The sequence below is a fragment of the Oncorhynchus nerka genome, linkage group LG20, assembly GCF_034236695.1.
Source record: "Oncorhynchus nerka isolate Pitt River linkage group LG20, Oner_Uvic_2.0, whole genome shotgun sequence".
In the NCBI taxonomy this organism is placed as follows: domain Eukaryota; kingdom Metazoa; phylum Chordata; class Actinopteri; order Salmoniformes; family Salmonidae; genus Oncorhynchus; species Oncorhynchus nerka.
In genome coordinates this window covers 89065076-89085838 of record NC_088415.1, presented here as the reverse complement: position 1 = coordinate 89085838, position 20763 = coordinate 89065076, and the positions used below count along the sequence as shown (strand labels likewise).

General features: G+C 41.5%; 1 protein-coding gene and 1 long non-coding RNA gene across 4 annotated transcripts; one reads left to right on the top strand and one right to left on the bottom strand.

Annotated features, from left to right (window-relative positions):
- Window positions 1–1687: 1687 nt before the first annotated feature.
- Window positions 1688–3099, bottom strand: LOC135563072 (uncharacterized). Its single transcript, XR_010460269.1, has 2 exons — window positions 3015–3099; window positions 1688–2125 (listed from the first exon to the last, which is right to left on the bottom strand). It is a non-coding gene; the product is annotated as an uncharacterized LOC135563072 (long non-coding RNA).
- On the top strand, window positions 3096–15793 carry LOC115103365 (ATP-binding cassette sub-family F member 2-like). Of its 3 annotated transcripts, none has more exons than XM_029624261.2 (15): window positions 3096–3192; window positions 6244–6414; window positions 6690–6902; window positions 7393–7575; window positions 8046–8217; window positions 8965–9060; window positions 9804–9906; window positions 11580–11675; window positions 11946–12065; window positions 12487–12576; window positions 12747–12857; window positions 13152–13214; window positions 13719–13847; window positions 14343–14546; window positions 14834–15793. In XM_029624261.2, exons 2-15 carry the CDS (start codon window positions 6276–6278, stop codon window positions 14948–14950), a joined length of 1836 nt encoding a protein of 611 aa, XP_029480121.1. In that variant the 5' UTR covers window positions 3096–3192; window positions 6244–6275; the 3' UTR covers window positions 14951–15793. The 3 variants fall into 3 exon arrangements, with proteins under 3 accessions (XP_029480121.1, XP_029480120.1, XP_029480122.1); XM_029624260.2 differs by lacking the exon at window positions 3096–3192 and adding an exon at window positions 4027–4114; XM_029624262.2 differs by lacking the exon at window positions 3096–3192 and adding an exon at window positions 5329–5664.
- The last annotated feature ends 4970 nt before the right edge of the window (window positions 15794–20763 follow it).

Below are 20763 nucleotides of genomic sequence, written 5' to 3'. Positions count from 1 at the left end.
GTGCTCATCAAACATCTCATTCCAAAATCATGGGCATTAATATGGATTTGGCTGGCAGGGATGTTCCTGTCCCATCGCGCACTTGTGACTCCTGTGGCGTGCCTGGCGCAATGCACGCTGACACGGTCACCAGATGTACGGTGATTCCTCTGACACATTGTTGCTGGCTTCCGGGTTTAACGGTCGTTGTGTCAAGAAGCAGTGCAGCTTGGCTGGGATGTGTTTTGGAGTACGCACGGCTCTCGACCTTCGCCTCTCCCGAGTCCGTACGGGAGTAACTACCAATTGGATACCACAAAATTGTTTAAAAATAAAATATAATAAACAAATAAGATGTCCCGTCACTGGAACTAAAGGGCCCGAACCATGAAAAACAGCCCCAGACCATTATTCCTCCTCCACCAAACTTTACAGTTGGCACTATACATTGGGGCAGGTAGCGTTCTTCTGACATCTGCCAAACACAGATTTGTCCGTTAGACTGCCAGATGGTGATGCATGATTCATCACTCCAGAGAACGCGTTTCCACTGCTCCAGAGTCCAATGGTGGTGAGCTTTACACCACTCCAACTGACGCTTGGCATTGCACATGGTGATCTTAGGCTTGTGTGTGCGGCTGCTCAGCACCTGCTCGGAAACCCATTTCATGAAGCTCCCGACAAACAGTTATTGTGCTGATGTTGCTTCCAGAGGCAGTTTGGAACTCGGTAGTGAGTGTTGCAACCGAGGACATTTTTATGCGCTACACACTTCAGCACTCTGCGTTCCTGTTCTGTGAGCTTGTGTGACCTACCACTTCACAGCTGAGCTGTTTTTGTTGCTTCTAGATGTTTCCACTTCACAACAACAGCACTTACAGTTGACCGGAACCGCTCTAGCAGGGCAGAAATTGGACAAACTGACTTGTTAGAAAGGTGGCATCATATGACAGTGCCATGTTGAAAGTCTCTGAGCTCTTCGGTAAGTCCATTCTACTGTCAATGTTTGTCTATGGAGATTGCAAGGCTCTGTGCTCAATTTCATGCACCTGTCAGCAACAGGTGTGACTGAAATAGCTGAATACACTAATTTGAAGGGATGTCCACATACTTTTGTATAAATAGTCTATTAGTGTTTCCTTTTTCCTTTTTTAATAATAATATTTTTTTATTTTTTTCAAATGTTAGACTTTTTCTTCCCCTCTAACATTAAAGAGTATTTTGCTGGCTGTTTGTGTACATCATTGACTAAAATTTTGAGTAAGGTGTGGTTCGGTCCTATGAATTTCTCCACTCAGATGGTTTTGGAGTTGTAGTAAATGCTGTGCCATGGTTTCAATTACTCATTTAAAAAAACAAAAAACAAATGGTGTCTCACGCAGGCTATATGACTCAGTTAGCCTGGGTAAACCACTGAACGCTATTCAGTCTGGTTTAACAAGGCAATGACTTAGCAGGTGTAGAGCTCTAAATTGAAGTCATTGATAATGACAGACCCACATTTTCAGTCTTGCCCTTGTGAGTCAAAAAGAGGACGGGGGGAAAGGTAATTTCAATTGCACGCTCCCACAAATCAAATCAAATGTATTTATATAGCTCTTCTTACATCAGCTGATATCTCAAAGTGCTGTACAGAAACCCAACCTAAAACCCCTAAACAGGGGTTAAGACCACATTCATCCATATACATGACACTGCACAATTCATATGAAACAGAGACTTTCATTCATCGTAGAAAACACATAGAGATGTTCAACAACACAGTGTGTCCTCAATATAAATTCTGTAATTGTGAAAACAAAGTGGGTGTCAGTGATGACATTCATATTGATGATAGTTCCTTGTAGGAAAGTTGCTTGAGTTTAGTATTTTGTTCTTCCTTCATTTACTGGGGATTCTGGGTTGTTTATTTCTCCTCTGTAAGAAGGAAACCAGATCCTGCAGGATGTGTCTATGACAATTAAGTACTTTTTCCACCACTGTGTGACCTTATGGTTCACCTCGCTGGCATGGTGATCGTGTTGTAGTGGGGTCACATATGACAGAGTAGCAGCCAGAAGAGCAATGCGAGGGTTTCTGGGAGGAGTCATCGGTCCCCCTTCTCCTGCACAACTGGCTCCTGATGATGTTCTGCATTTATCTCACTCTGCGGAGGACAATGGATCAACTGTTACTTAACAAAGTGTAAATCAGAAGTTCACCCAAATCTTCCATTGCCATTAATGCATAATTCATGTGAACGTAAAGACTAACACACACACAGATCTGAAGATAAGCTTGGGTCTATAAGGACAATGAGAAAATCACCAAATGTAATTATGACCTGGGATGTTTCCTTTTTTATGAAAGAAAGTTGGAGGGGACATGCATTCAGAGGAACTTTGTGCTTGTAACCCTTCAATGATTGACTGTGGCGGAATCTCTATAGCTAGAGTGCCTACACTTCAATCAAAGGTCTATTCCTATTCCTACATTTTAGGAAATGCTGCAACGAATGTCCCACATTATACAAAAGTTCCCTCTGATCCAAGAGTCAAAGAATCAAAGGACTGCTCACCAATGACTGTCTACTCCTCAAAAGCAATCACAAAAACAATAACACGCCACAAAAAAAAAACTATCAAGATAGTGAATAAGTACTCATATAACAAGTTTACCAGAAGAGATCGGAGGATTATTTAACTGCTTGTTTCTATGGGCGCCGATTGTGTCGTAATCATTGCAACCGTGAAAATGACCATAGCGGCTGCATTTTCTCTCTTCTAACAAAGTGGCGGAGGAGTCTGCAGTATTCAAGACAGACGTGAAACTATACCGAACAAAAATATAAACGCAACCTGCAACTATTTCAAAGATTTTACTGTGTTACAGTTAAGGAAATCAGTAAATTGAAATAAATAAATTAGGCCCTCATTTATTGATTTCACATGACTGGGAATACAGATTGGTCGGTTGGTCGAAGTCACCTTAATAAAATAAAAAAAAGTAGGGGCGTGCATCAGAAAACCAATCAGTATCTGGTGTGACAAACAAACCATTTGCCTCACGTCTCCTTCGCATAGAGTTGATCAGGCTGTTGATTGTGGCCTGGGGAATGTTGTCCCACTCCTCTTCAAGCTATGCAAAGTTGCTGGATATTGGCCGGAACTGGAACACGCTGTCGTACACATCGATCCAGAGCATCTCAAATATGCTCAAAGAGTGACATGTCTGGTGAGTATGCAGGTCATGGAAGAACGGGGACATTTTCAGCTTCCAGGAATTGTGTACAGATCCTTGCGACATGGGGCCGTGCATTATGCTGAAACATGAGGTTATGGTGGCGGATGAATGGCGCGACAATGGGCCTCAGGATCTCGTTACGGTATTTCTGTGCATTCAAACTGGTATCGGTAAAATGCAATTGGAGGCGGATTATTGGAGAGAAATTAACAATACATTTTATGGCAACAGCTCTGGTAGACATTCCTGCAGTCAAGCATGCCAATTGCATGTTTCCTCAATTTGAGAAGTGAAAACGTCCTGGAGTTTATATTTAACATAGCATATTCGGATTATTTATTATAATATAAGATAAGTCTAACCATGTTTCAGGCTTATTTATAATGACTGCCTACCCCGGCCAAACCCAGACGAAGCTGGGCCAATTGTGCGCTGCCCTATAGCCTCCGTTACTTTTTAAAAATGTTGTAAATATTTTCCTAATTCTATTTCTTTAACTGCATTGTTTAAAGGCTTGCAAGTAAGCATTTCGCGGTAAATTGAGGTACCTGTTGATTTTACCCATGTGACAAATACCATTTTATTTGATTTAGATTAGTAAACAAGCTTGTCTACTGTTCAATAGTTACAAATCACAGGAGTTCTGGCCACACTATCAATGATGTTGCAATAAATGAATCATTTCTAGTCTTGACACTTTTTTGTTGTTGTCGGTAATGACGTACAGAATACACCATTTCCCGGCAACCCTTCCTTTACCCGCCCTACATTAAAATGAGAAGGTGGGGCTACAAAGACAACTCGGCGTTTCATTGGTCGGGTGAGCCGGCGTAGGGAACACGCGACAACGAGATCATTCTTTCTTGTGCGTTTCCAACGTCGTCGCCGCTGCCGGTGAACAGGTACAAGACCGGTGAGAAAATATATTTAATTATATTTAAAAACGTATATGAACCACACCTGACATAGCCACGAATAATAATATACAAAAAAATGTCGTATGTGGGCTTTTAGTAAGAAGATACATGATTGATTCGATCAGTAACGTTAGCTAACTAAAGTCGAGCTAGCATACCCGCCGGTAAACTAGCTAGTTACACAATGCAGTGAAGAGGACCACGAGTTGCTTCGGCATTAGCCACCAGTTAGCTGAATCATTACTTGGAGTCTGACTCAATCGTTTTTTGGGGGTGGGGGGGGGGGGGATTTATAGCCAGCGGAATTTATTGGCATCTGTCAAATCAAAGGATATGAAGGCCCACACGATTCCTGGATTTGTGATAAGATTTTATAACTATATTCGGTCGTAATTTTAGCTAGGCAATTTGACCTTTGGTTGAATATAACCGTTGTGTGTATATTTTTCGACCTAGCCGTTTAGCTAGCGAACATTAGCTTGGTAATTTAGGGGCCTCTATTTATCAACCTCCATATAAAATGGCCCAGGGCGCCAGTTTCGCATCTAGTTAACTACCGCAGTTTGGCTAGTTGATTAAATTATGTAGCTACTAGTTACGCACAGTTCTTACAGGCTATTGGTTAAAATAGCTAACTAGGTAAATGGCAGGAAATGCGTGTGAGGACGACACGTGAGATGACATTACCCACCTGTCTTACCTACCCCGGTTCTTCAGCGCTTACCGCTATACTGTAAGAACGAACTAGCTTGCTACAAGGGAAATGATGCTGGCATTTATTGGTGTTGAGCAACGATTCTAGGCCCGGAATGTACTGATGTTGCAATCACCACGGCACCAATATAATTAGCTAGTTACATACCGTTAGCGATCTTGGCGTAAAATCCAGCAGCTGTGTAACCAGATATGAACTAGCAATTTCCAATGTCTTTGATTGCGATTCATATGAATGGAAACCAATGATGTCTATGAACACCAGCTTGTGTTAATACGATGTAGCTAATGAGGCTTTGAAGCCCCCGGCCTCCATATTGGTGCTCCTCAGTAGGCCCAGTCCTCCATAGAAATGAATGGAATTCTGCAGTATTTCAATAGCATTTAAACACCAAATTACATTTGTAGTGGGAGCAGTTAAATTGGTACAAAAATGTTGTTCTTTTTACCCCTTTTTCTCCCCAATTTCATGATTTCCAATTGGTAGTTAGTCTTGTCCCATCGCTGCAACTCCCGTACGGACTCGGGCGAGGTGAAGGTCGAGAGCCATGTGTCCTCAAACTCGACCCTGCCGCACTGCTTCTTGACACACTGCTCGCTTAACCCGGAAGCCAGCCGCACCTATGTGTCGGCGGAAACACAGTCCAGCTGGCGACCAAAGTCAGCGTGCATGCACCCGGCCCGCCACAAGGAGTCTCTAGAGCGCGATGGGACAAGGACATCCCGGCCGGCTAAACCCTCCCCTAACCCGGACGACACTGGGCCAATTGTGTGCCGCCGCATGGGACTCCCAGTCGTGGCCAGCTGCGACACATCCTGGGATCAAACCCGGGTCTGTAGTGATGAATCTAGCATGGTGATGCAGTGCCTTAGATCACTGTGTCACTCGGGAGGCCGTGTTTATATATTTTTTTAAATGTTTAGGTTACATAATATAATACTAAAATATGCATTGAGGAGTCTAATAGAATATACAGACACGCTTTCAAATATATTTTTTTCTTTGGAATACCAAAATGGCTGTGCGGTGGCTTCAAAACAGTGCCCCCTGTATGTCATCTAGGGTTAATACATATCATTAATGGCAACTAAGGCTGGAAGGGAGGACTTGCAAGACTTCCACTAAAGCCCGATCAAGTGGGGCTTTATCAGGGTTAATTGCATTGAATTTCCCATTTAGCTGGTCAGCAACAAGTCACCTTGAATCTAACACAGGCAACCCCTTAAGTCAACCATTTATAGAACGTTACTTTAATTTGTTTACTAGTGGCTGCATCAAACAATATAAAATGACTTTCACCTTAAGACTGCTTAGCTACCGTATTAGCCTCTCTGATAATCCAGATGCAGGAAACACAATGTTACTGACCCAGTTTCCCCTGCTTTGTCCGCCTTCTCGCTGTGTCTTCAGGTTGAATTTTTCCCTCGAGGTCCTCAGCAACCATGCCCTCCGACCTGGCCAAGAAGAAGGCGCAGAAGAAGAAGGAAGCCGCCAAAACCCGGCAGAAGGCCAAAAAACCAGGAGAGGACGGAGAGGGAGAGATACCAGAGCAAGGCCAGCAGAATGGAGCAGAAAGCAACGGTAATAGTTGTCTATCATAGAGGAACTAAAGGGCTCAAGTCTAAATCCTCTTCACAGCTACATTAGGTGCTCAGAGATGTGTTTTGTTTTCTTCTTGCGCTAAAATGTAAATGGCTCTTGAGCGTCTGTTAAATTACTGTAGTGTCATGTAAGTGGGTGGGTGGTTGGTACCTCATGTTAAATATGGGTTGACTGGTACACATGTCTGTCAGTGGAGATGGATAACCCCTTTTTCATGTATAAAATGACAAACTAAATGTCTCACTGTGTCACAGGAGTGGATATGCTGACCAAAGAGATGGACGAGTTTGAGCTGAAGAAAACAGAGGCGCGGGCTGTGACCGGCGTCCTGGCGTCGCACCCCAACAGCACGGACGTCCACGTCGCCAGCTTGTCGCTCACCTTCCACGGGCAGGAGCTGTTGCAGGACACCAGCCTGGAGCTCAACTCGGGCCGGCGCTATGGCCTCATTGGCCTCAACGGCACTGGTAAGTAGTTACCGCCACCTGAGTTGTGTTCAATGGGCATAAAACGGAAGAAACCCCTCAAATGACATTTTGGGTAGAAACCCAAATGTACATTTTTCATTGCAAAATATTTTGTGCTCTAATGAACATGACCCAGTGCCTTTGGGACACCTTTTTTGCCATGTAATCTTCAGCAGTGGGTACGCCCGTCTCAGTGGGTACGCTTTTCAACCATCTCAGCCGTTTATTGGAACAATGGGGCGGCAGGGTAGCCTAATGGTTAGAGTGTTGGGCCAGTAACCGAAAGGTTGCAAGTCCGAATCCCTGACAAGGTACAAATCTGTCGTTCTGCCCCTGAACAGGCAGTTAACCCACTGTTCCTAGGCCGTCATTGAAAATAAGAATTTGTTTTTATTTGACTTGCCTAGTTAAATAAAGGTAAAATAAAAGAATGTCCGCCTTATTTACAAATACAACATTTGATCTCCTATGGGGACTCTACTTTTTCCAGGTAAATCCATGTTGCTGTCAGCCATTGGCCACCGCGAGATACCTATCCCAGAGCACATTGACATCTACCACCTGACCCGTGAGATGGCGCCCAGCGACAAGACGGCCCTGCAGTGTGTCATGGAGGTGGACGCGGAGAGGATCCATCTGGAGAAGGAGGCCGAGCGCCTGGCCTCTGAGGACTGTGAGTGTTTTGCATTCGTCCTTCGTCTACTTTGTCCTCGTCGGAAGACCATTGCTAAAAGTGTCTCAAATGGAGCAATTTAAGGTTGTTCCTATTTAGCTAAACGTTTTGTACCTTGCTGTGGTGATAGTGATTGCCTTTTTATAATGGTGGATAGGTTGTAGTAATTTAAGAGTATTTCCACGTTACCATGGGAACTGTGCTCACCGTGGCAGCTTCCCTTCCTAGGCGTGGTACACTACTTCCCATGTCCCGAACAGTCCTACAGAATGAGTTCCCTTCATGATGTAGCGTCGGGCAACGGGCACAAAGGCTTATTTGGTGGCATGACAACCGTGATTACATTTCAACCCCCCCCCCCCAACCAGTTAAAATGAAAACCGTTGAGTAGAAGTTCCCTCCCTTCTGTCCACCACTCCGACTCATCTCCTTTCTCTTCCTATTCTCTCTCCTTTTTCTCTCCCCTAAAGCTGAGTGTGAGAAGCTGATGGAGCTGTACGAGCGTCTGGAGGAGCTGGACGCAGACAAGGCTGAGGTACGGGCCTCCCAGATCCTCCACGGCCTGGGCTTTACCGCCGCCATGCAGCAGAAGAAGCTTAAGGATTTCAGCGGAGGCTGGAGGATGCGTGTCGCTCTGGCCAGGTAAAAACCCACCCTGTACAATACAAACCTGCTGATCTAGGATCAGGAGTGCTGATCTAGAATCAGGTCTTCATTATCCACAGCTCTGGGTCTGTATTGATAAAACATCTCCGTGAAGGAGTGCTGATCTAGAATCTGTTATATAACCTTTGAATCATAACCGGTGGGGACCTGATCCTAGATCAGCAATCCTACTGTGAGACACTTTATGAACGCAGGCCTTGAGCCCAGTCTTTTTCATAGACTCTCAAGCATCGCTACAGAAATTCCCTTTTTAACATCTGTCTAGAAGAAATGTCAGATCTTCATGAAAGGGGTAGGAGCCAATGCCGCTAGGGTTCTGAAGGGCCTAGCGCTATGGGATATATATTTTAATGCTGCGTAGGCGTTTGCCTCAGAACTGTTTGGGAAGTGATGTAAAGAAAGGCCGAATGATAGCGCCGCCGCCAAGCAGTATGTTCACAGTGCGGCGGCGCCGTGACAAAAATGGACCGAAGCGTTTATCTGATCCCTACAGTTCTGGGCACTCTACTCTTTGTGTTCCGTTTCACTTTGCCCAGATGCCTTTTAGTCATAAAAAACAATTTATAGATTTAAAAAAATAAATAAATCTAAATCACCAATAAGAACCTAAGAGTGAATGGGTGTTTTCATTTGCAAATGCCCTGGTTTTTTTGTTATGTTTTGGGTCATCCCCCCCACCCCCCAAAAAAAGTAATGTTTTGTTTGTGTGTTCCTCGACTCCAGAGCCCTTTTCTTGAAGCCCTTCATGTTGTTGCTGGATGAGCCCACCAACCACTTGGACCTGGATGCCTGTGTGTGGCTGGAGGAAGAGCTTAGCCAGTAAGGCCCATTACCTGTGTGTGTAAGATGTAGGACATTACTTTTCTAGACAGATTTAGGCCGTTCTTACAATTTTTATTTTTATTAACTCGAAAAGCTGCCGTTGATTGGTTGAAGGCAGCTTTCTGCTATGACCTACTGTGGTTTTATTGATCGACAACTCCAGAGGTAAACTAGGAAGTCGTGTAAATGTGTTTCCGCCTTTAAGATATTACTGCTGCTGTGACATGATGTAAACAAAAGGCCGAATTATAGTGTCCCTGCCTGGCAGTATGTTGTCAGTGTGGGGGCGCGTTGACAAAAACTAGACCGAAGCGTTTATCTGATCCCAGCAGTATGCCAAAGTGTAGAACGGACGCCACAGGGTTTTGTTAGTTCCAACATGAGATGTTTTAGACATTACTCATGGAGTTTACTAATCTGTGCTAACCACTAGCTCCAACATGAGATGTTTTAGACATTACTCATGGAGTTTACTAATCTGTGCTAACCACTAGCTTCAACATGAGATGTTTTAGACATTACTCATGGAGTTTACTAATCTGTGCTAACCACTAGCTTCAACATGAGATGTTTTAGACATTACTCATGGAGTTTACTAATCTGTGCTAACCACTAGCTATATACTTACTTTGACTATAATCCTTTACATTTGGATGGAGAATCCCCATGTTTGGTGTAACTCAAGATTAGCTTTGTCTGTATTTTGAAGTGTCCAAACAATTCTCTCTCCAATTCGACAGATTTAAACGTATTTTGGTCCTGATTTCCCATTCGCAAGACTTCCTTAACGGCGTGTGCACCAACATCATGCACTTACACGAGCGCAAGCTGAAATACTACACGGTAAGAGCAACTGCACCCTGTAACTAGCCAACGTGGACCAATGAGATGATTTGTCTGGTTTAGAATAATGCTCCAAGTCAGAGCAGTTACATTTCCTGTCTTCAGTTGATAAATAAAACACCAGTTTATCATACTTACCAAGGCCTAAAATGAACACCTGTCAAACTTGGGTAGAACTTGGCATTGGCGGGCAAGTATGTCTAATTCACCATCCATGTGAATTACAGGGATGTAAAAACAAATTTGTACACAAATTGTGAGAAATACGTTTTTTTTGTGTGTCTGGAACGTTTCGGGGATTGTTTTATTTCAGCTCATGAAACATGGGACCAACACTTCTTGTGTCTTTATATTTTTGTTCAGTGTAAAATTAAATCAAACATTTTTATTTGACCTTTATTTAACCAGGCAAGTCAGTTAAGAACACATTCTTATTTTCAATGACTGCCTAGGAACAGTGGGTTAACTGCCTGTTCAGGGGCAGAACTACAGATTTGTACCTTGTCAGCTCGGGGGTTTGAACTTGCGACCTTCCGGTTACTAGTTCAACACTAACCACTAGGCTACCCTGACACCACATCACTTATTATTTGTAATACATTTGTTTTTAGAAACATTACTACGCATGCTCATGTTGTGTAATTATTGCTAAAGTATTTTGTCTGGTTAAAAAAAAAAAAATCTGGCTGGTAGAAATGATATCTACCTGCCACCATGATTGGTATACAAAAAAGTTAGTTTTACACCCTGATACTTTCTCAGACTTCAACCATCTAGTCGTTTTGTATTGTATTTGCCCTTGGTGAGTTACTCTGGATAAAAGTTAGTATATTCAAGTCATAAGAACAAAGGAAAATGACTCCGGTGTGCGAGTACATCCCATTTCAAGTGTAAAATGGTACTCGTGTAAAAACAAAGGTTTAATTCCTGGTAGGGCGAGGATGGGTAACTTTGGTTGTGTGTGGGGGGGGGGGGGGGCACAAAAAATGATGATGAGCTGCAGTTGTGCTTGGGTATGTGTACCAACATCCATCCTCCCCCTGACATGGGCTAATTTAATTGAGTGACTATCAGTGACTGACAACAAGACAAACTACTGATGGACAACCAAATTTTGACAAAATTGTAAATTTCGACCTTGTGTATTCTACTCTTGATCCGAGAGCCTTCAAAGTGGGACACCAGTTGCCTATCCCTGTGGTAGGGTAACTGTTTGTTTACATCCTGATAGGGCAACTGTTTTACTTCCTGGTAGGGCAACTGTTTTACTTCCTGGTATGGTAACTGTTTGTTTACATCCTGATAGGGCAACTGTTTTACTTCCTGGTAGGGTAACTGTTTGTTTACATCCTGATAGGGCAACTGTTTTACTTCCTGGTAGGGCAACTATGTTAGTTTACATCCTGATAGGGCAACTGTTTTACTTCCTGGTAGGGCAACTATGTTTGTTTACATCCTGATAGGGCGACTGTTTTACTTCCTGGTAGGGCAACTGTTTGTTTACATCCTGATAGGGCAACTGTTTTACTTCCTGGTAGGGCAACTATGTTTGTTTACATCCTGATAGGGCAACTGTTTTACTTCCTGGTAGGGCAACTATGTTTGTTTACATCCTGATAGGGCAACTGTTTTACTTCCTGGTAGGGCAACTATGTTTGTTTACTTCCTGATAGGGCAACTACGATCAGTACATAAAGACCAGGGAGGAGCTGGAAGAGAACCAGATGAAGAGATTCAACTGGGAGCAGGACCAGATCAAACACATGAAGGTATCTAAGATTCCCTTTCTCTAAACACGCTTTCTCATTCACTAGTGGTTTGGCCATTTATTTATGTGAAATTCGGGCTGACGCCAGTATTATGTGAAGGATCAAGCATAGTGGTGGGTTATTTTGGAACCACCTAGGGTGTGGTCGTTTCATACAAACTGTTTTAAGTTGAATAAACTCATGTGACACACAATGATTTGGGAGTGAAGGGCTTCACCAAACAGATATTTATTTTGTAAACCTACCTTTCTCTCCTTACCACCCCACCAGAACTACATAGCCCGGTTTGGGCACGGCTCAGCCAAGCTGGCTCGCCAAGCACAGAGTAAAGAGAAAACCCTGCAGAAGATGGTGGCCTCTGGCCTAACTGAGAGCGTTTCCAATGACAAAGTAAGTTTGTTTAGTGACTTTGACTCGGTGGACAAAAGTGACAGTGCTTCCCATATAGGGTTTGAAAAGGTTCTATTTTTTTTGGTGTGTAATTAGTTTTGACTTACAGCCCAGGGCAAGTCACATGGTCAGAATTATCTGGACTATAGTAAGTGGATATTACTGCAGGTAACTCTTTTATTTTAGAAAATTCTGAACATAGTTATGGTCTATTGTGATGCAAAGAAGTGTACAGTAGATGCCACAGAGTGAGTTAGTTCCAGGATAATAGATTTGTTTTTTATAGAAACTAAAATATCATAGCTCCATTCAGGGTGGTAGGTCACAAGGCAGGGATCACTAAACTCCTCCCTGAGGACAGTAAGCTATATCCTAAACTCCTCCCTGAAGACAGTAAGCTCATTCTTCTCTTTTCCTTTAGACCCTGTCATTTTGTTTTCCTCCCTGTGGGAAGATTCCCCCTCCGGTCATCATGGTACAGAATGTCAGCTTCAAGTACTCTGATGACCAGGTAGGTGATTGTCCAACCTCTCACTTCTGACTGAATGTTGTTTTTTTTTTTTTTAATCTATTTGTTTTATTTATGAGAAGAGAAATTCCAGCTCCAAACTACTCAATCACGTTTTTTTGCGATATTGTTAGTGTGAATTTCTTATTCTTTTCCCTTGTTTGACATTTCAGCCCCATATATACAAGAACCTTGAGTTCGGCATAGACCTCGACACCCGAGTGGCCCTTGTGGGGCCCAACGGGGCCGGGAAATCCACCTTGCTCAAACTTCTCACTGGAGAGGTGAGTCTTGACATGATTATATGGTCATTTAGCTAACTAATTGTTCTGCTATTCGGCCCTGCCATGAGGCATTACCGTTGTCGGTGCCGTTTTTACTGATAAGTGAAGGGCCAATGAGTAGAAACCATGTACGCTGTCACTTTTTTTCTTTCCATTTCCTGTTCAGTTGTCTTTTCTAGTTAAATGTCTACTTTATTTTATTCAACTTCTCAAAAGTATACATGTTTTTGATTAGACATCCCATCCGTCTCCTCTCTCTACCCCGACTCACGTCTCGTCATTCTTTGTCCTCAGCTCCTCCCTACTGATGGTATGATTCGCAAGAACTCCCACGTCAAGATTGGCAGATATCACCAGGTACCGTACCATTTTTAAAATGCACTGATAGCCTAAACTGTCTTGACAATTGTGTCCGTAATGGATAAACATTTGTTGTTGTTTTTGCTCCTACAATGGCAAATTGGAGTAGACTGCAAATTTTGAGTGACTGGATGGTCAGTGGCATCTTTAGTTTTATTTAATTACTTGAAGTTAGTCATCCTCCAGTGATATTATTATTATTATTATCATTATTATTTAAAAAATAATTAAAATTTATGGTTGTAAACTAAGTCCCAACTATAAAAAGTGATGTACACATTAAGCTCGAGTCGATGTCTGCGTCCCTGCAGAAATCTAATTAGCATTAAAATAAATCCATCAATCTGTCAGTTTAAGCTAGATATGTTTTTAATTTTATTTTTTAAATTGATGTCTCAATCCACCGCATCCATCACGGGACAACTTCAGAAATTAGATTTTTTTTTTTACAACTCTAAACGATTCACATGGATGAACCTACTCCTTATTTCCCCTCTAAAGCATCTAACTGAGCAGCTGGAACTCGACCTCTCGCCCCTGGACTACATGATGAAGTGTTACCCAGAGATCAAGGAGAGGGAGGAGATGAGGAAGATCATTGGCCGTTATGGGCTGACGGGCAAACAGCAGGTCAGTTTGATCATTAGTGATCCTAAAACATTGTCATGTAGCAGGGTTTGATTGAGCCCGTCTGGCATGCCACGGGAGTGGGGTTTGTACTTTTGGGACTATTCCATTGGTTCCATTTGCACGATTCAAGCTCCAAGGGCAGCTTATGTATTTGGAGGGGAAAAAACAATTCTATTTGAGCCCAGGTTTGCAGGGTTGTAGTTAATTTAAATTAAACAAGTCGGAAATCTAATTAAAACCATAGATGAATTGGGGGGGGGCTGTCTTACGACAATTTACATTTTAGTCATTTAGCAGACTCTTGTACAGAGTGACTTACAGGAGCAATTAGTGATAAGTGCCTTGCTCAAGGGCACGTCGGCAGATCTTTCACCTAGTCGGCTCAAAGATAGGAACCAACGACCTGTCGATTATTGGCCCAACGCTCTTAACCACTAGGTTACCTGCCGCCCTGATTCTACTGACATTGGTGGCAATTTTCTGCATTTTTACCAGGTGAACCCCATCCGGAACCTGTCTGATGGGCAGAAGTGCCGGGTGTGCTTCGCCTGGCTGGCTGGTCAGAATGCCCACATGCTCTTCCTGGATGAGCCCACCAATCACTTGGACATCGAGACCATTGACGCCCTGGCCGACGCCATCAACGAGTACGAGGGCGGCATGATGTTGGTTAGCCACGACTTCAGGCTCATCCAGCAGGTTCGGATAAAAAGACTAGAACACTTTTTAATTTTTGTATGAAAGGGTTCATTTTTAAATACATTGTTGGACAACTGCCACACTGTCTGAATATACTCCACCATGCCATTGGCATACTGTTGCACTCCACTAATATACAGTAGCAGAGTCAACATATTTTGAATGAGTTTATTATAAATAGTCCTAGTTTATATATACTTGTGAAAAATCTTTGTTGGAAGAACTGGGATTGATGCACATTTGTCCCTCTTCAACCCCCGTTTCTCCTTTTTGTTTTTGCTCCCTAGGTGGCCCAGGAGATCTGGGTTTGTGAAAAGCAGACGATCACCAAATGGAACCGGGACATCTTGGCTTACAAACACCATCTGAAAAAGAAGATTGACAAAAATTCGCATGGTGTATAAAAAACAACATATTATTTAAAAATAAAAAACCTCCCCAGATTCAAGACTGTGGACTCCCAATTTCCCATTCCATCTTCACTTGACTATTTATCTCAAGAAGCATGTTGCTCCATTTCTTGATGCCCATTTCCTTCCTGCTTAAAGCCTCTTTACAGACTGCTGGAAGGTTGTGGTGCGTCCTAGTTGCCTTCCATTGCTACCCCTTCAACAGGCATTACATACGGTATCTTAATTTCTCTGAATTAAAAAGTATTTAAAAAAATATGTATCCATTTAATGTAGTGGAGAACATGTGCACTTTGTTTTTAATTCACGGTTCATGACCTTTCCACAGATCAGATCTAGGTAGGATATAAACGTAATACGTTACTAGTTACCTGTTCAAAATTGTCATCAGTAACGTAACTTTTGGATTACCCGAACTCGGTAATCTGATTTACTTTTGCTAACTTTCCCCTTTAGGAGGCATTAAAGACAAACATGAAGCGCATTTCTCGTCATCGGTGGTCTGACTTGTCAGACTCGCTCAGGTGGAACAAATTTAAAATTGGCCCCCCCACCCCCCCAATGCAGAATTGTCATTGAGAAAGGTGTCATAATGTTTTTTTGTGTGATCATACTTTTTAAATCTAAAAAGTAATCTAGTTCAAGTGTGTAATCTGATTACAATATTTTTGCTGGGAACGTAACTGATTCATTTTTAGTAATCAGATTACATGTAATCAGTTACTTGCCACCCGGTTTTTAGTTTCCTTTCACTTTTAAAGAGCTTTATTATTTTGTCATTATTTAACACTTGTACCTGCAATAATGGGAATGTCTGAAATAAAGGAGCAAAATGACTGACGTGGTCTGTTTTTAGTAACATGATAATGATCATCATCGGTGGTCTGACTTGCTCACAGTGCTTTAGCATAAATTGTGCTCTTTTTTTTTTTTGTGTCTTTTTAACCTTTTGAATAGATATTTCAAATTGATTGGCGTTAAGAGCCCACATACTAGGTTTGGTTAGCTCTTAGCAGGGCTAGGCCATGTCAACGCCATGTCAAATGCCTTAAGACATTTGCTTGAATTTTACATTTAATTTTACCTTTATTTAACCAGGCAAGTCAGTTAAGAACGCATTCTTATTTTCAATGACGGCCTGGGAACAGTGGGTTAACTGCCTGTTCTGGGGCAGAACGACAGATTTGTACCTTGTCAGCTCGGGGGTTTGAACTCGCAACCTTCCGGTTACTAGTCCAACGCTCTAACCACTAGGCTACACTGCCGCCCCGAATGAGCAAAGCAGCAATATAATTTGTCCCTCTTGAGATGCCATAGCAACAGCAGCCAGTATACACTTCCTCAAAATAGTTAACTAGGATAAATAAAAAAAATATCAGAAATGGACATTTTTGCCAAATAGGTCTGTCATGCAATTTTACATTAAGATGTTTGGTACAGTATTTGTCAAGTGAAATGAACACTAGTTTATTGTTGAATGAAACACTTAATTGAAGAATCCTGTCTACTTGCCACTCCTATCAGTAGTGCTGTTGACATTCACACATTTAGGGCTAGAGGGATCTATCTTTTGTCAAATATGGACAGATTTCCTCAAAATTAAATGATTCCAATGTACGACCATTGTGTACGTTGCCTATGTGTCAATTGCATTCTGGGGAAAAGTTAAGCAGTCCAAGTAGTGAATGGGAATCAATTGGGCGCAATAAATTAATTTTGCGAACTACATATTTTGTAAGATCTTTTACTTGTTCTATGTAATAACTTGTTTTTAACTTTCAATTAAGACCTAAGCTGTGTTCGAATACTCATACTAACCATAGTATGCTTTTTGACTTTTCAAATGAAGTAACTTAATTGAAAAGTCATGACTATTACATTGCTCAACATTTGTCATATATGCAATTTGTATTTATTTAACCTTTATTTAACTAGGCAAGTCAGTTAAGAACAAATTCTTATTTTCAATGACGGCCTAGGAACAGTGGGTTAACTGCCTGTTCAGGGGCAGAACGACAGATTTGTACCTTGTCCGCTTGGGGGTTTGAACTTGCAACCTGAATTTGTATCTGCTCTTGTCGAACTTCGGCTGCATATTTTCTGCCATTTTCTTCACATCTTAATGTTGTGAAGCCACGCCCATTTTCTAAAGAATTGCATTATGGGCCCTAAAACCATGGGAAATAGTCTCCACTGCTTGTATACTTCGTATTTTGGCAAATGTTGTAAGACATCCGGGAACTTTTGGCATACTAACAGTATGGACCAATTAGCAATACCTTACTAATTACAGTGGTGGAAAAAGTACCCAATTGTCATACTTGAGTAAAAGTAAAGATACCTTAATAGGAAATGACTCAAATGAAAGTCACCCAGTAAAACACTACTTGAGTAAAAGTCAAAGTATTTGGTTTTAAATATACTTATTTATCAAAAGTAAATCCAAAATGCAAAAATGTACTTGTTAAGTATCAAAAGTAAAAGTATAAATCATTTCAGATTCTTTATATTAAGATGTATTAAGACCATATGGCTCAATTGTTGCATGTTTCTTTAATTTGTGGATAGCCAGGGACACACTCCAACACTCAGACGTCATTCAGAAACAAAGCATTTGTGTTTAGTGAGTCCGCCAGGTCAGAGGCAGGAGCGATGACCTCTTGATAAGTGTCTGAATTGGACCATTTCTGTCCTGCTTTCATTCAAAATGTAACAAGTACTATTGGGTGTCAGGGAAATGTATAGAGCAAAAGTTTTAATTTTTTTTTTTTTTTAGAAATGTAGTGAAGTGAATGTAAAAGTTGTCAAAATATAAATAGTAAAGTACAGATACCCCAAAAAACGACTTAAGTAAAAATACTTTAAAGTACTATCTAAGTACTTTACACCACTGACTAAATAGTGACCTTAATTCATCAAGTACAGGGTGTACGCTACGTGGAATGAGTTTGATACTTGTGCCATCATAGGCTTTCCCCAACCAACGAACCATGTCGGAATTGGTGCCTACAAAAAGACGACATTACTATTGCTCGCTATTTGAAAAGGGGATTCCCATCTCCTTTCTCTATCTCTGGTGTAGGGGCTTTTATTTTGAAGGGAGAAACCGGAAAATACTTATATGTGTTTTCTATTAACGTCCTTGCTACTTGGCATCCTTGGGACGTCCCAACCCCGACGTTACCCAATTGGAGTTGACATTTAAAATGGTTACGGTAGGGGATTAATGCCGCGTTCGGAACAACTGGGAACTCGGAAAAAATACGAGGTCAAAACATGACGTCAGATATCTTCAGGTCCGAAAGGAAGAGGTCTAGAAAAAAAAAACTCTAGAAAGAGGCCCGAGTTCTTAAATTGGATGACCGTTCAAAACAATTATTCCAGTCGCTGCTGATATACTGTGTGTGTATATATATATATATATCTTAGTGGGACAAAAAACAACTGTGGGATGCATGCCAGCAAAGCCACTACAAATCACATCACTAAACCAGTTGGGACAGCTTTATATAGGCCCTAACAGTTTGTGGGTACCGTTAGTCACCATTATAGGATAATTAATGTATTGTTTAGTGTTGTGTAGTGGCTTTGCTGGCATGCATCCCACTTTTTAAAAAATCCACCAAGATTTACATGCTAAAATCGCCAGTGCACTAAACAATACATTAATTGCACTATATAATGGTGACAAACGGTGCCCACAAACTGTTAAGGCCTACATAAAGCTGTCCCAACAGCAGTCCCAACATTACCCATTGCTACACCTGGCTATCAGTGGAGCCTTGTCTGGCAGCGAAACAGTTCATTCAGCCTCATTTTACTGCTTAAAAAAAAAAACATGGCTGACTTGCGTAAACAACAGTGGTTTCCTAATGACAATTGAGATTTCCAAACTATGGAATAAGGGAGCAACAAGCAGATAAGAGACAATCTGCAATTTCGATTAAGACATTAATGAGGGAGCTAGGACGGACGTAGACAATATAACTATGTGTTCAGCACTTTTGAAATGTACAGCGACAGAATTCAGAATATGGGCCGTTCTTACAATATTCTCCCTGTACACAAAGTCAGAATCGTAGGATAAATAAAGGAGGCATATAAGCAGACAATGAAAGCTCTTACAATATTCAATGATTATATTTCTCTAAAACAGGTTAAAGGCTTCATGTGCACCACCAAGTCAGAACAGTAGGTGAAATTAAGAGTGGTAAATAGACCAAAGTATTATGGTGAGGCACATTGGCTACTAACATCTTACTACACAACATACACTTAGTTTTACTTTCTTAGCTACAGTATACATATCTCCCTGGCATATTACATAATCTATGCAGCAGCATGCAATACATTTTTGGACTCACCTTGTTGTGCTGTGCTCACTTGAACAGGAACGTGGCACGGCGGTCCTTCGTGGGCAAATTTTGTCACAAGTCTGGCATTCTCTGGAATTATGGTGCTTTCAAAACAACTGGAAACTCGGACAAAAACAAGGTTGAATCACGATGGCGTCATTGATCTTCAGGTCATGGCTCTAGAAAGAGGCCGGATTTAAAATTCAGAGTTGGATGACCGTTCAAAACGTATTTTCTCATTTATTCCCGACTTCACAGTTGTCTTGAACTCACTAAAGTCAAGTTTTCGCAGTTCCGAGTTAACAGTTGTTTTGAGCACACCACAAATCATGCTTCATTGACAGCATGGCCAATGTTGAATGCTTTTCATTTAAACTTGGAAAAGAGCGCCTTAATCCCAGATTTGGGACCACACAGCCACTCCACTGAATAGCAGGCTAGTGATTGCTGTGCAATTCTTGCAGTTAGCCACTGTCACCAATTACTTCCAAACCACTTATTGTTGTATTTGCGATTTCCAACTTGTTGTGTAATGTTTATGTCCAATGGCCGATGAGCACTGATACGTTTTATCTATAATTTCTCTTCATTATTTCTCTTCACATGACAAGGATTAAAAAGGATTTGCCAGTATATTGTCAACTTGATTCATAATGATGACTGCTAGCTAAGATTTTGAAAGTATGATGTTGACATGATCAGTCCAATCAAAGCTTCTGTACATATCACATGATTTGACTTAATTTTATCTGTGGCCAATAACCTCGAGCCTTCTTGGATGGGCACATCTAATGTAACTCTATGGCAGCACCCAAGGGGCCAGAATTTTCTAGCTCTACCCTTAAGACTTGGCGGTGACGTAGTGTCCCCATGAGTGACAGAACACTGTGCCAATCACGGCGCAACGTTCAAAATTGTATGCTGGTTTGCCCCACAGAAAGCACTTAGCTAGGCTGAAACAACTGCATTTTGGAACTGCCTTACTCAAGAAAACAAAAAAGAGACCATGTTTGTATGCAGCTTTATTAACTCAATTATATATATTTTTACATGGTTTATAAACTGATATGTGACATGTATTAATTCCAAAATATCATGCTGCCCTGAATGACGGGTAGCCACTGTTAATGCCAATAAACCCATCCTTTTAAAAACAAATCTAGTAAAGCCAGGCAACTACAATCAACTTTCTAAACAATATTTTGGTTATTTTCCATCTTGTTAGCTAGCTAGCGGCCTAGCCAGTTCAAATAATGACCAGAGCATAACTGACAACTTCTTAATTAACTGTATTTTTTTAAAAATTATTATTCTAGAAAAATAAACTCACAACAAGATAATTGAGAACTAGTCCTGAATGGGAAAAATGGATTTGAATGCTCTTTGTAGAGTTCAGACCTGAAGATCACGGACGTCATGATTTGACCTCTTATTTTTTATTTATTTTTTCCA

Excerpts from the sequence above, each read along its gene's own strand:
- LOC115103365 (XM_029624261.2), top strand. The coding sequence starts at position 6,276 with ATGCCCTCCGACCTGGCCAAGAAGAAGGCGCAGAAGAAGAAGGAAGCC. Across the intron at positions 11,676-11,945 it reads ACCAGATCAAACACATGAAG|AACTACATAGCCCGGTTTGG; the intron begins GTATCTAAGATT and ends CCACCCCACCAG. Across the intron at positions 14,547-14,833 it reads ACTTCAGGCTCATCCAGCAG|GTGGCCCAGGAGATCTGGGT; the intron begins GTTCGGATAAAA and ends TTTGCTCCCTAG.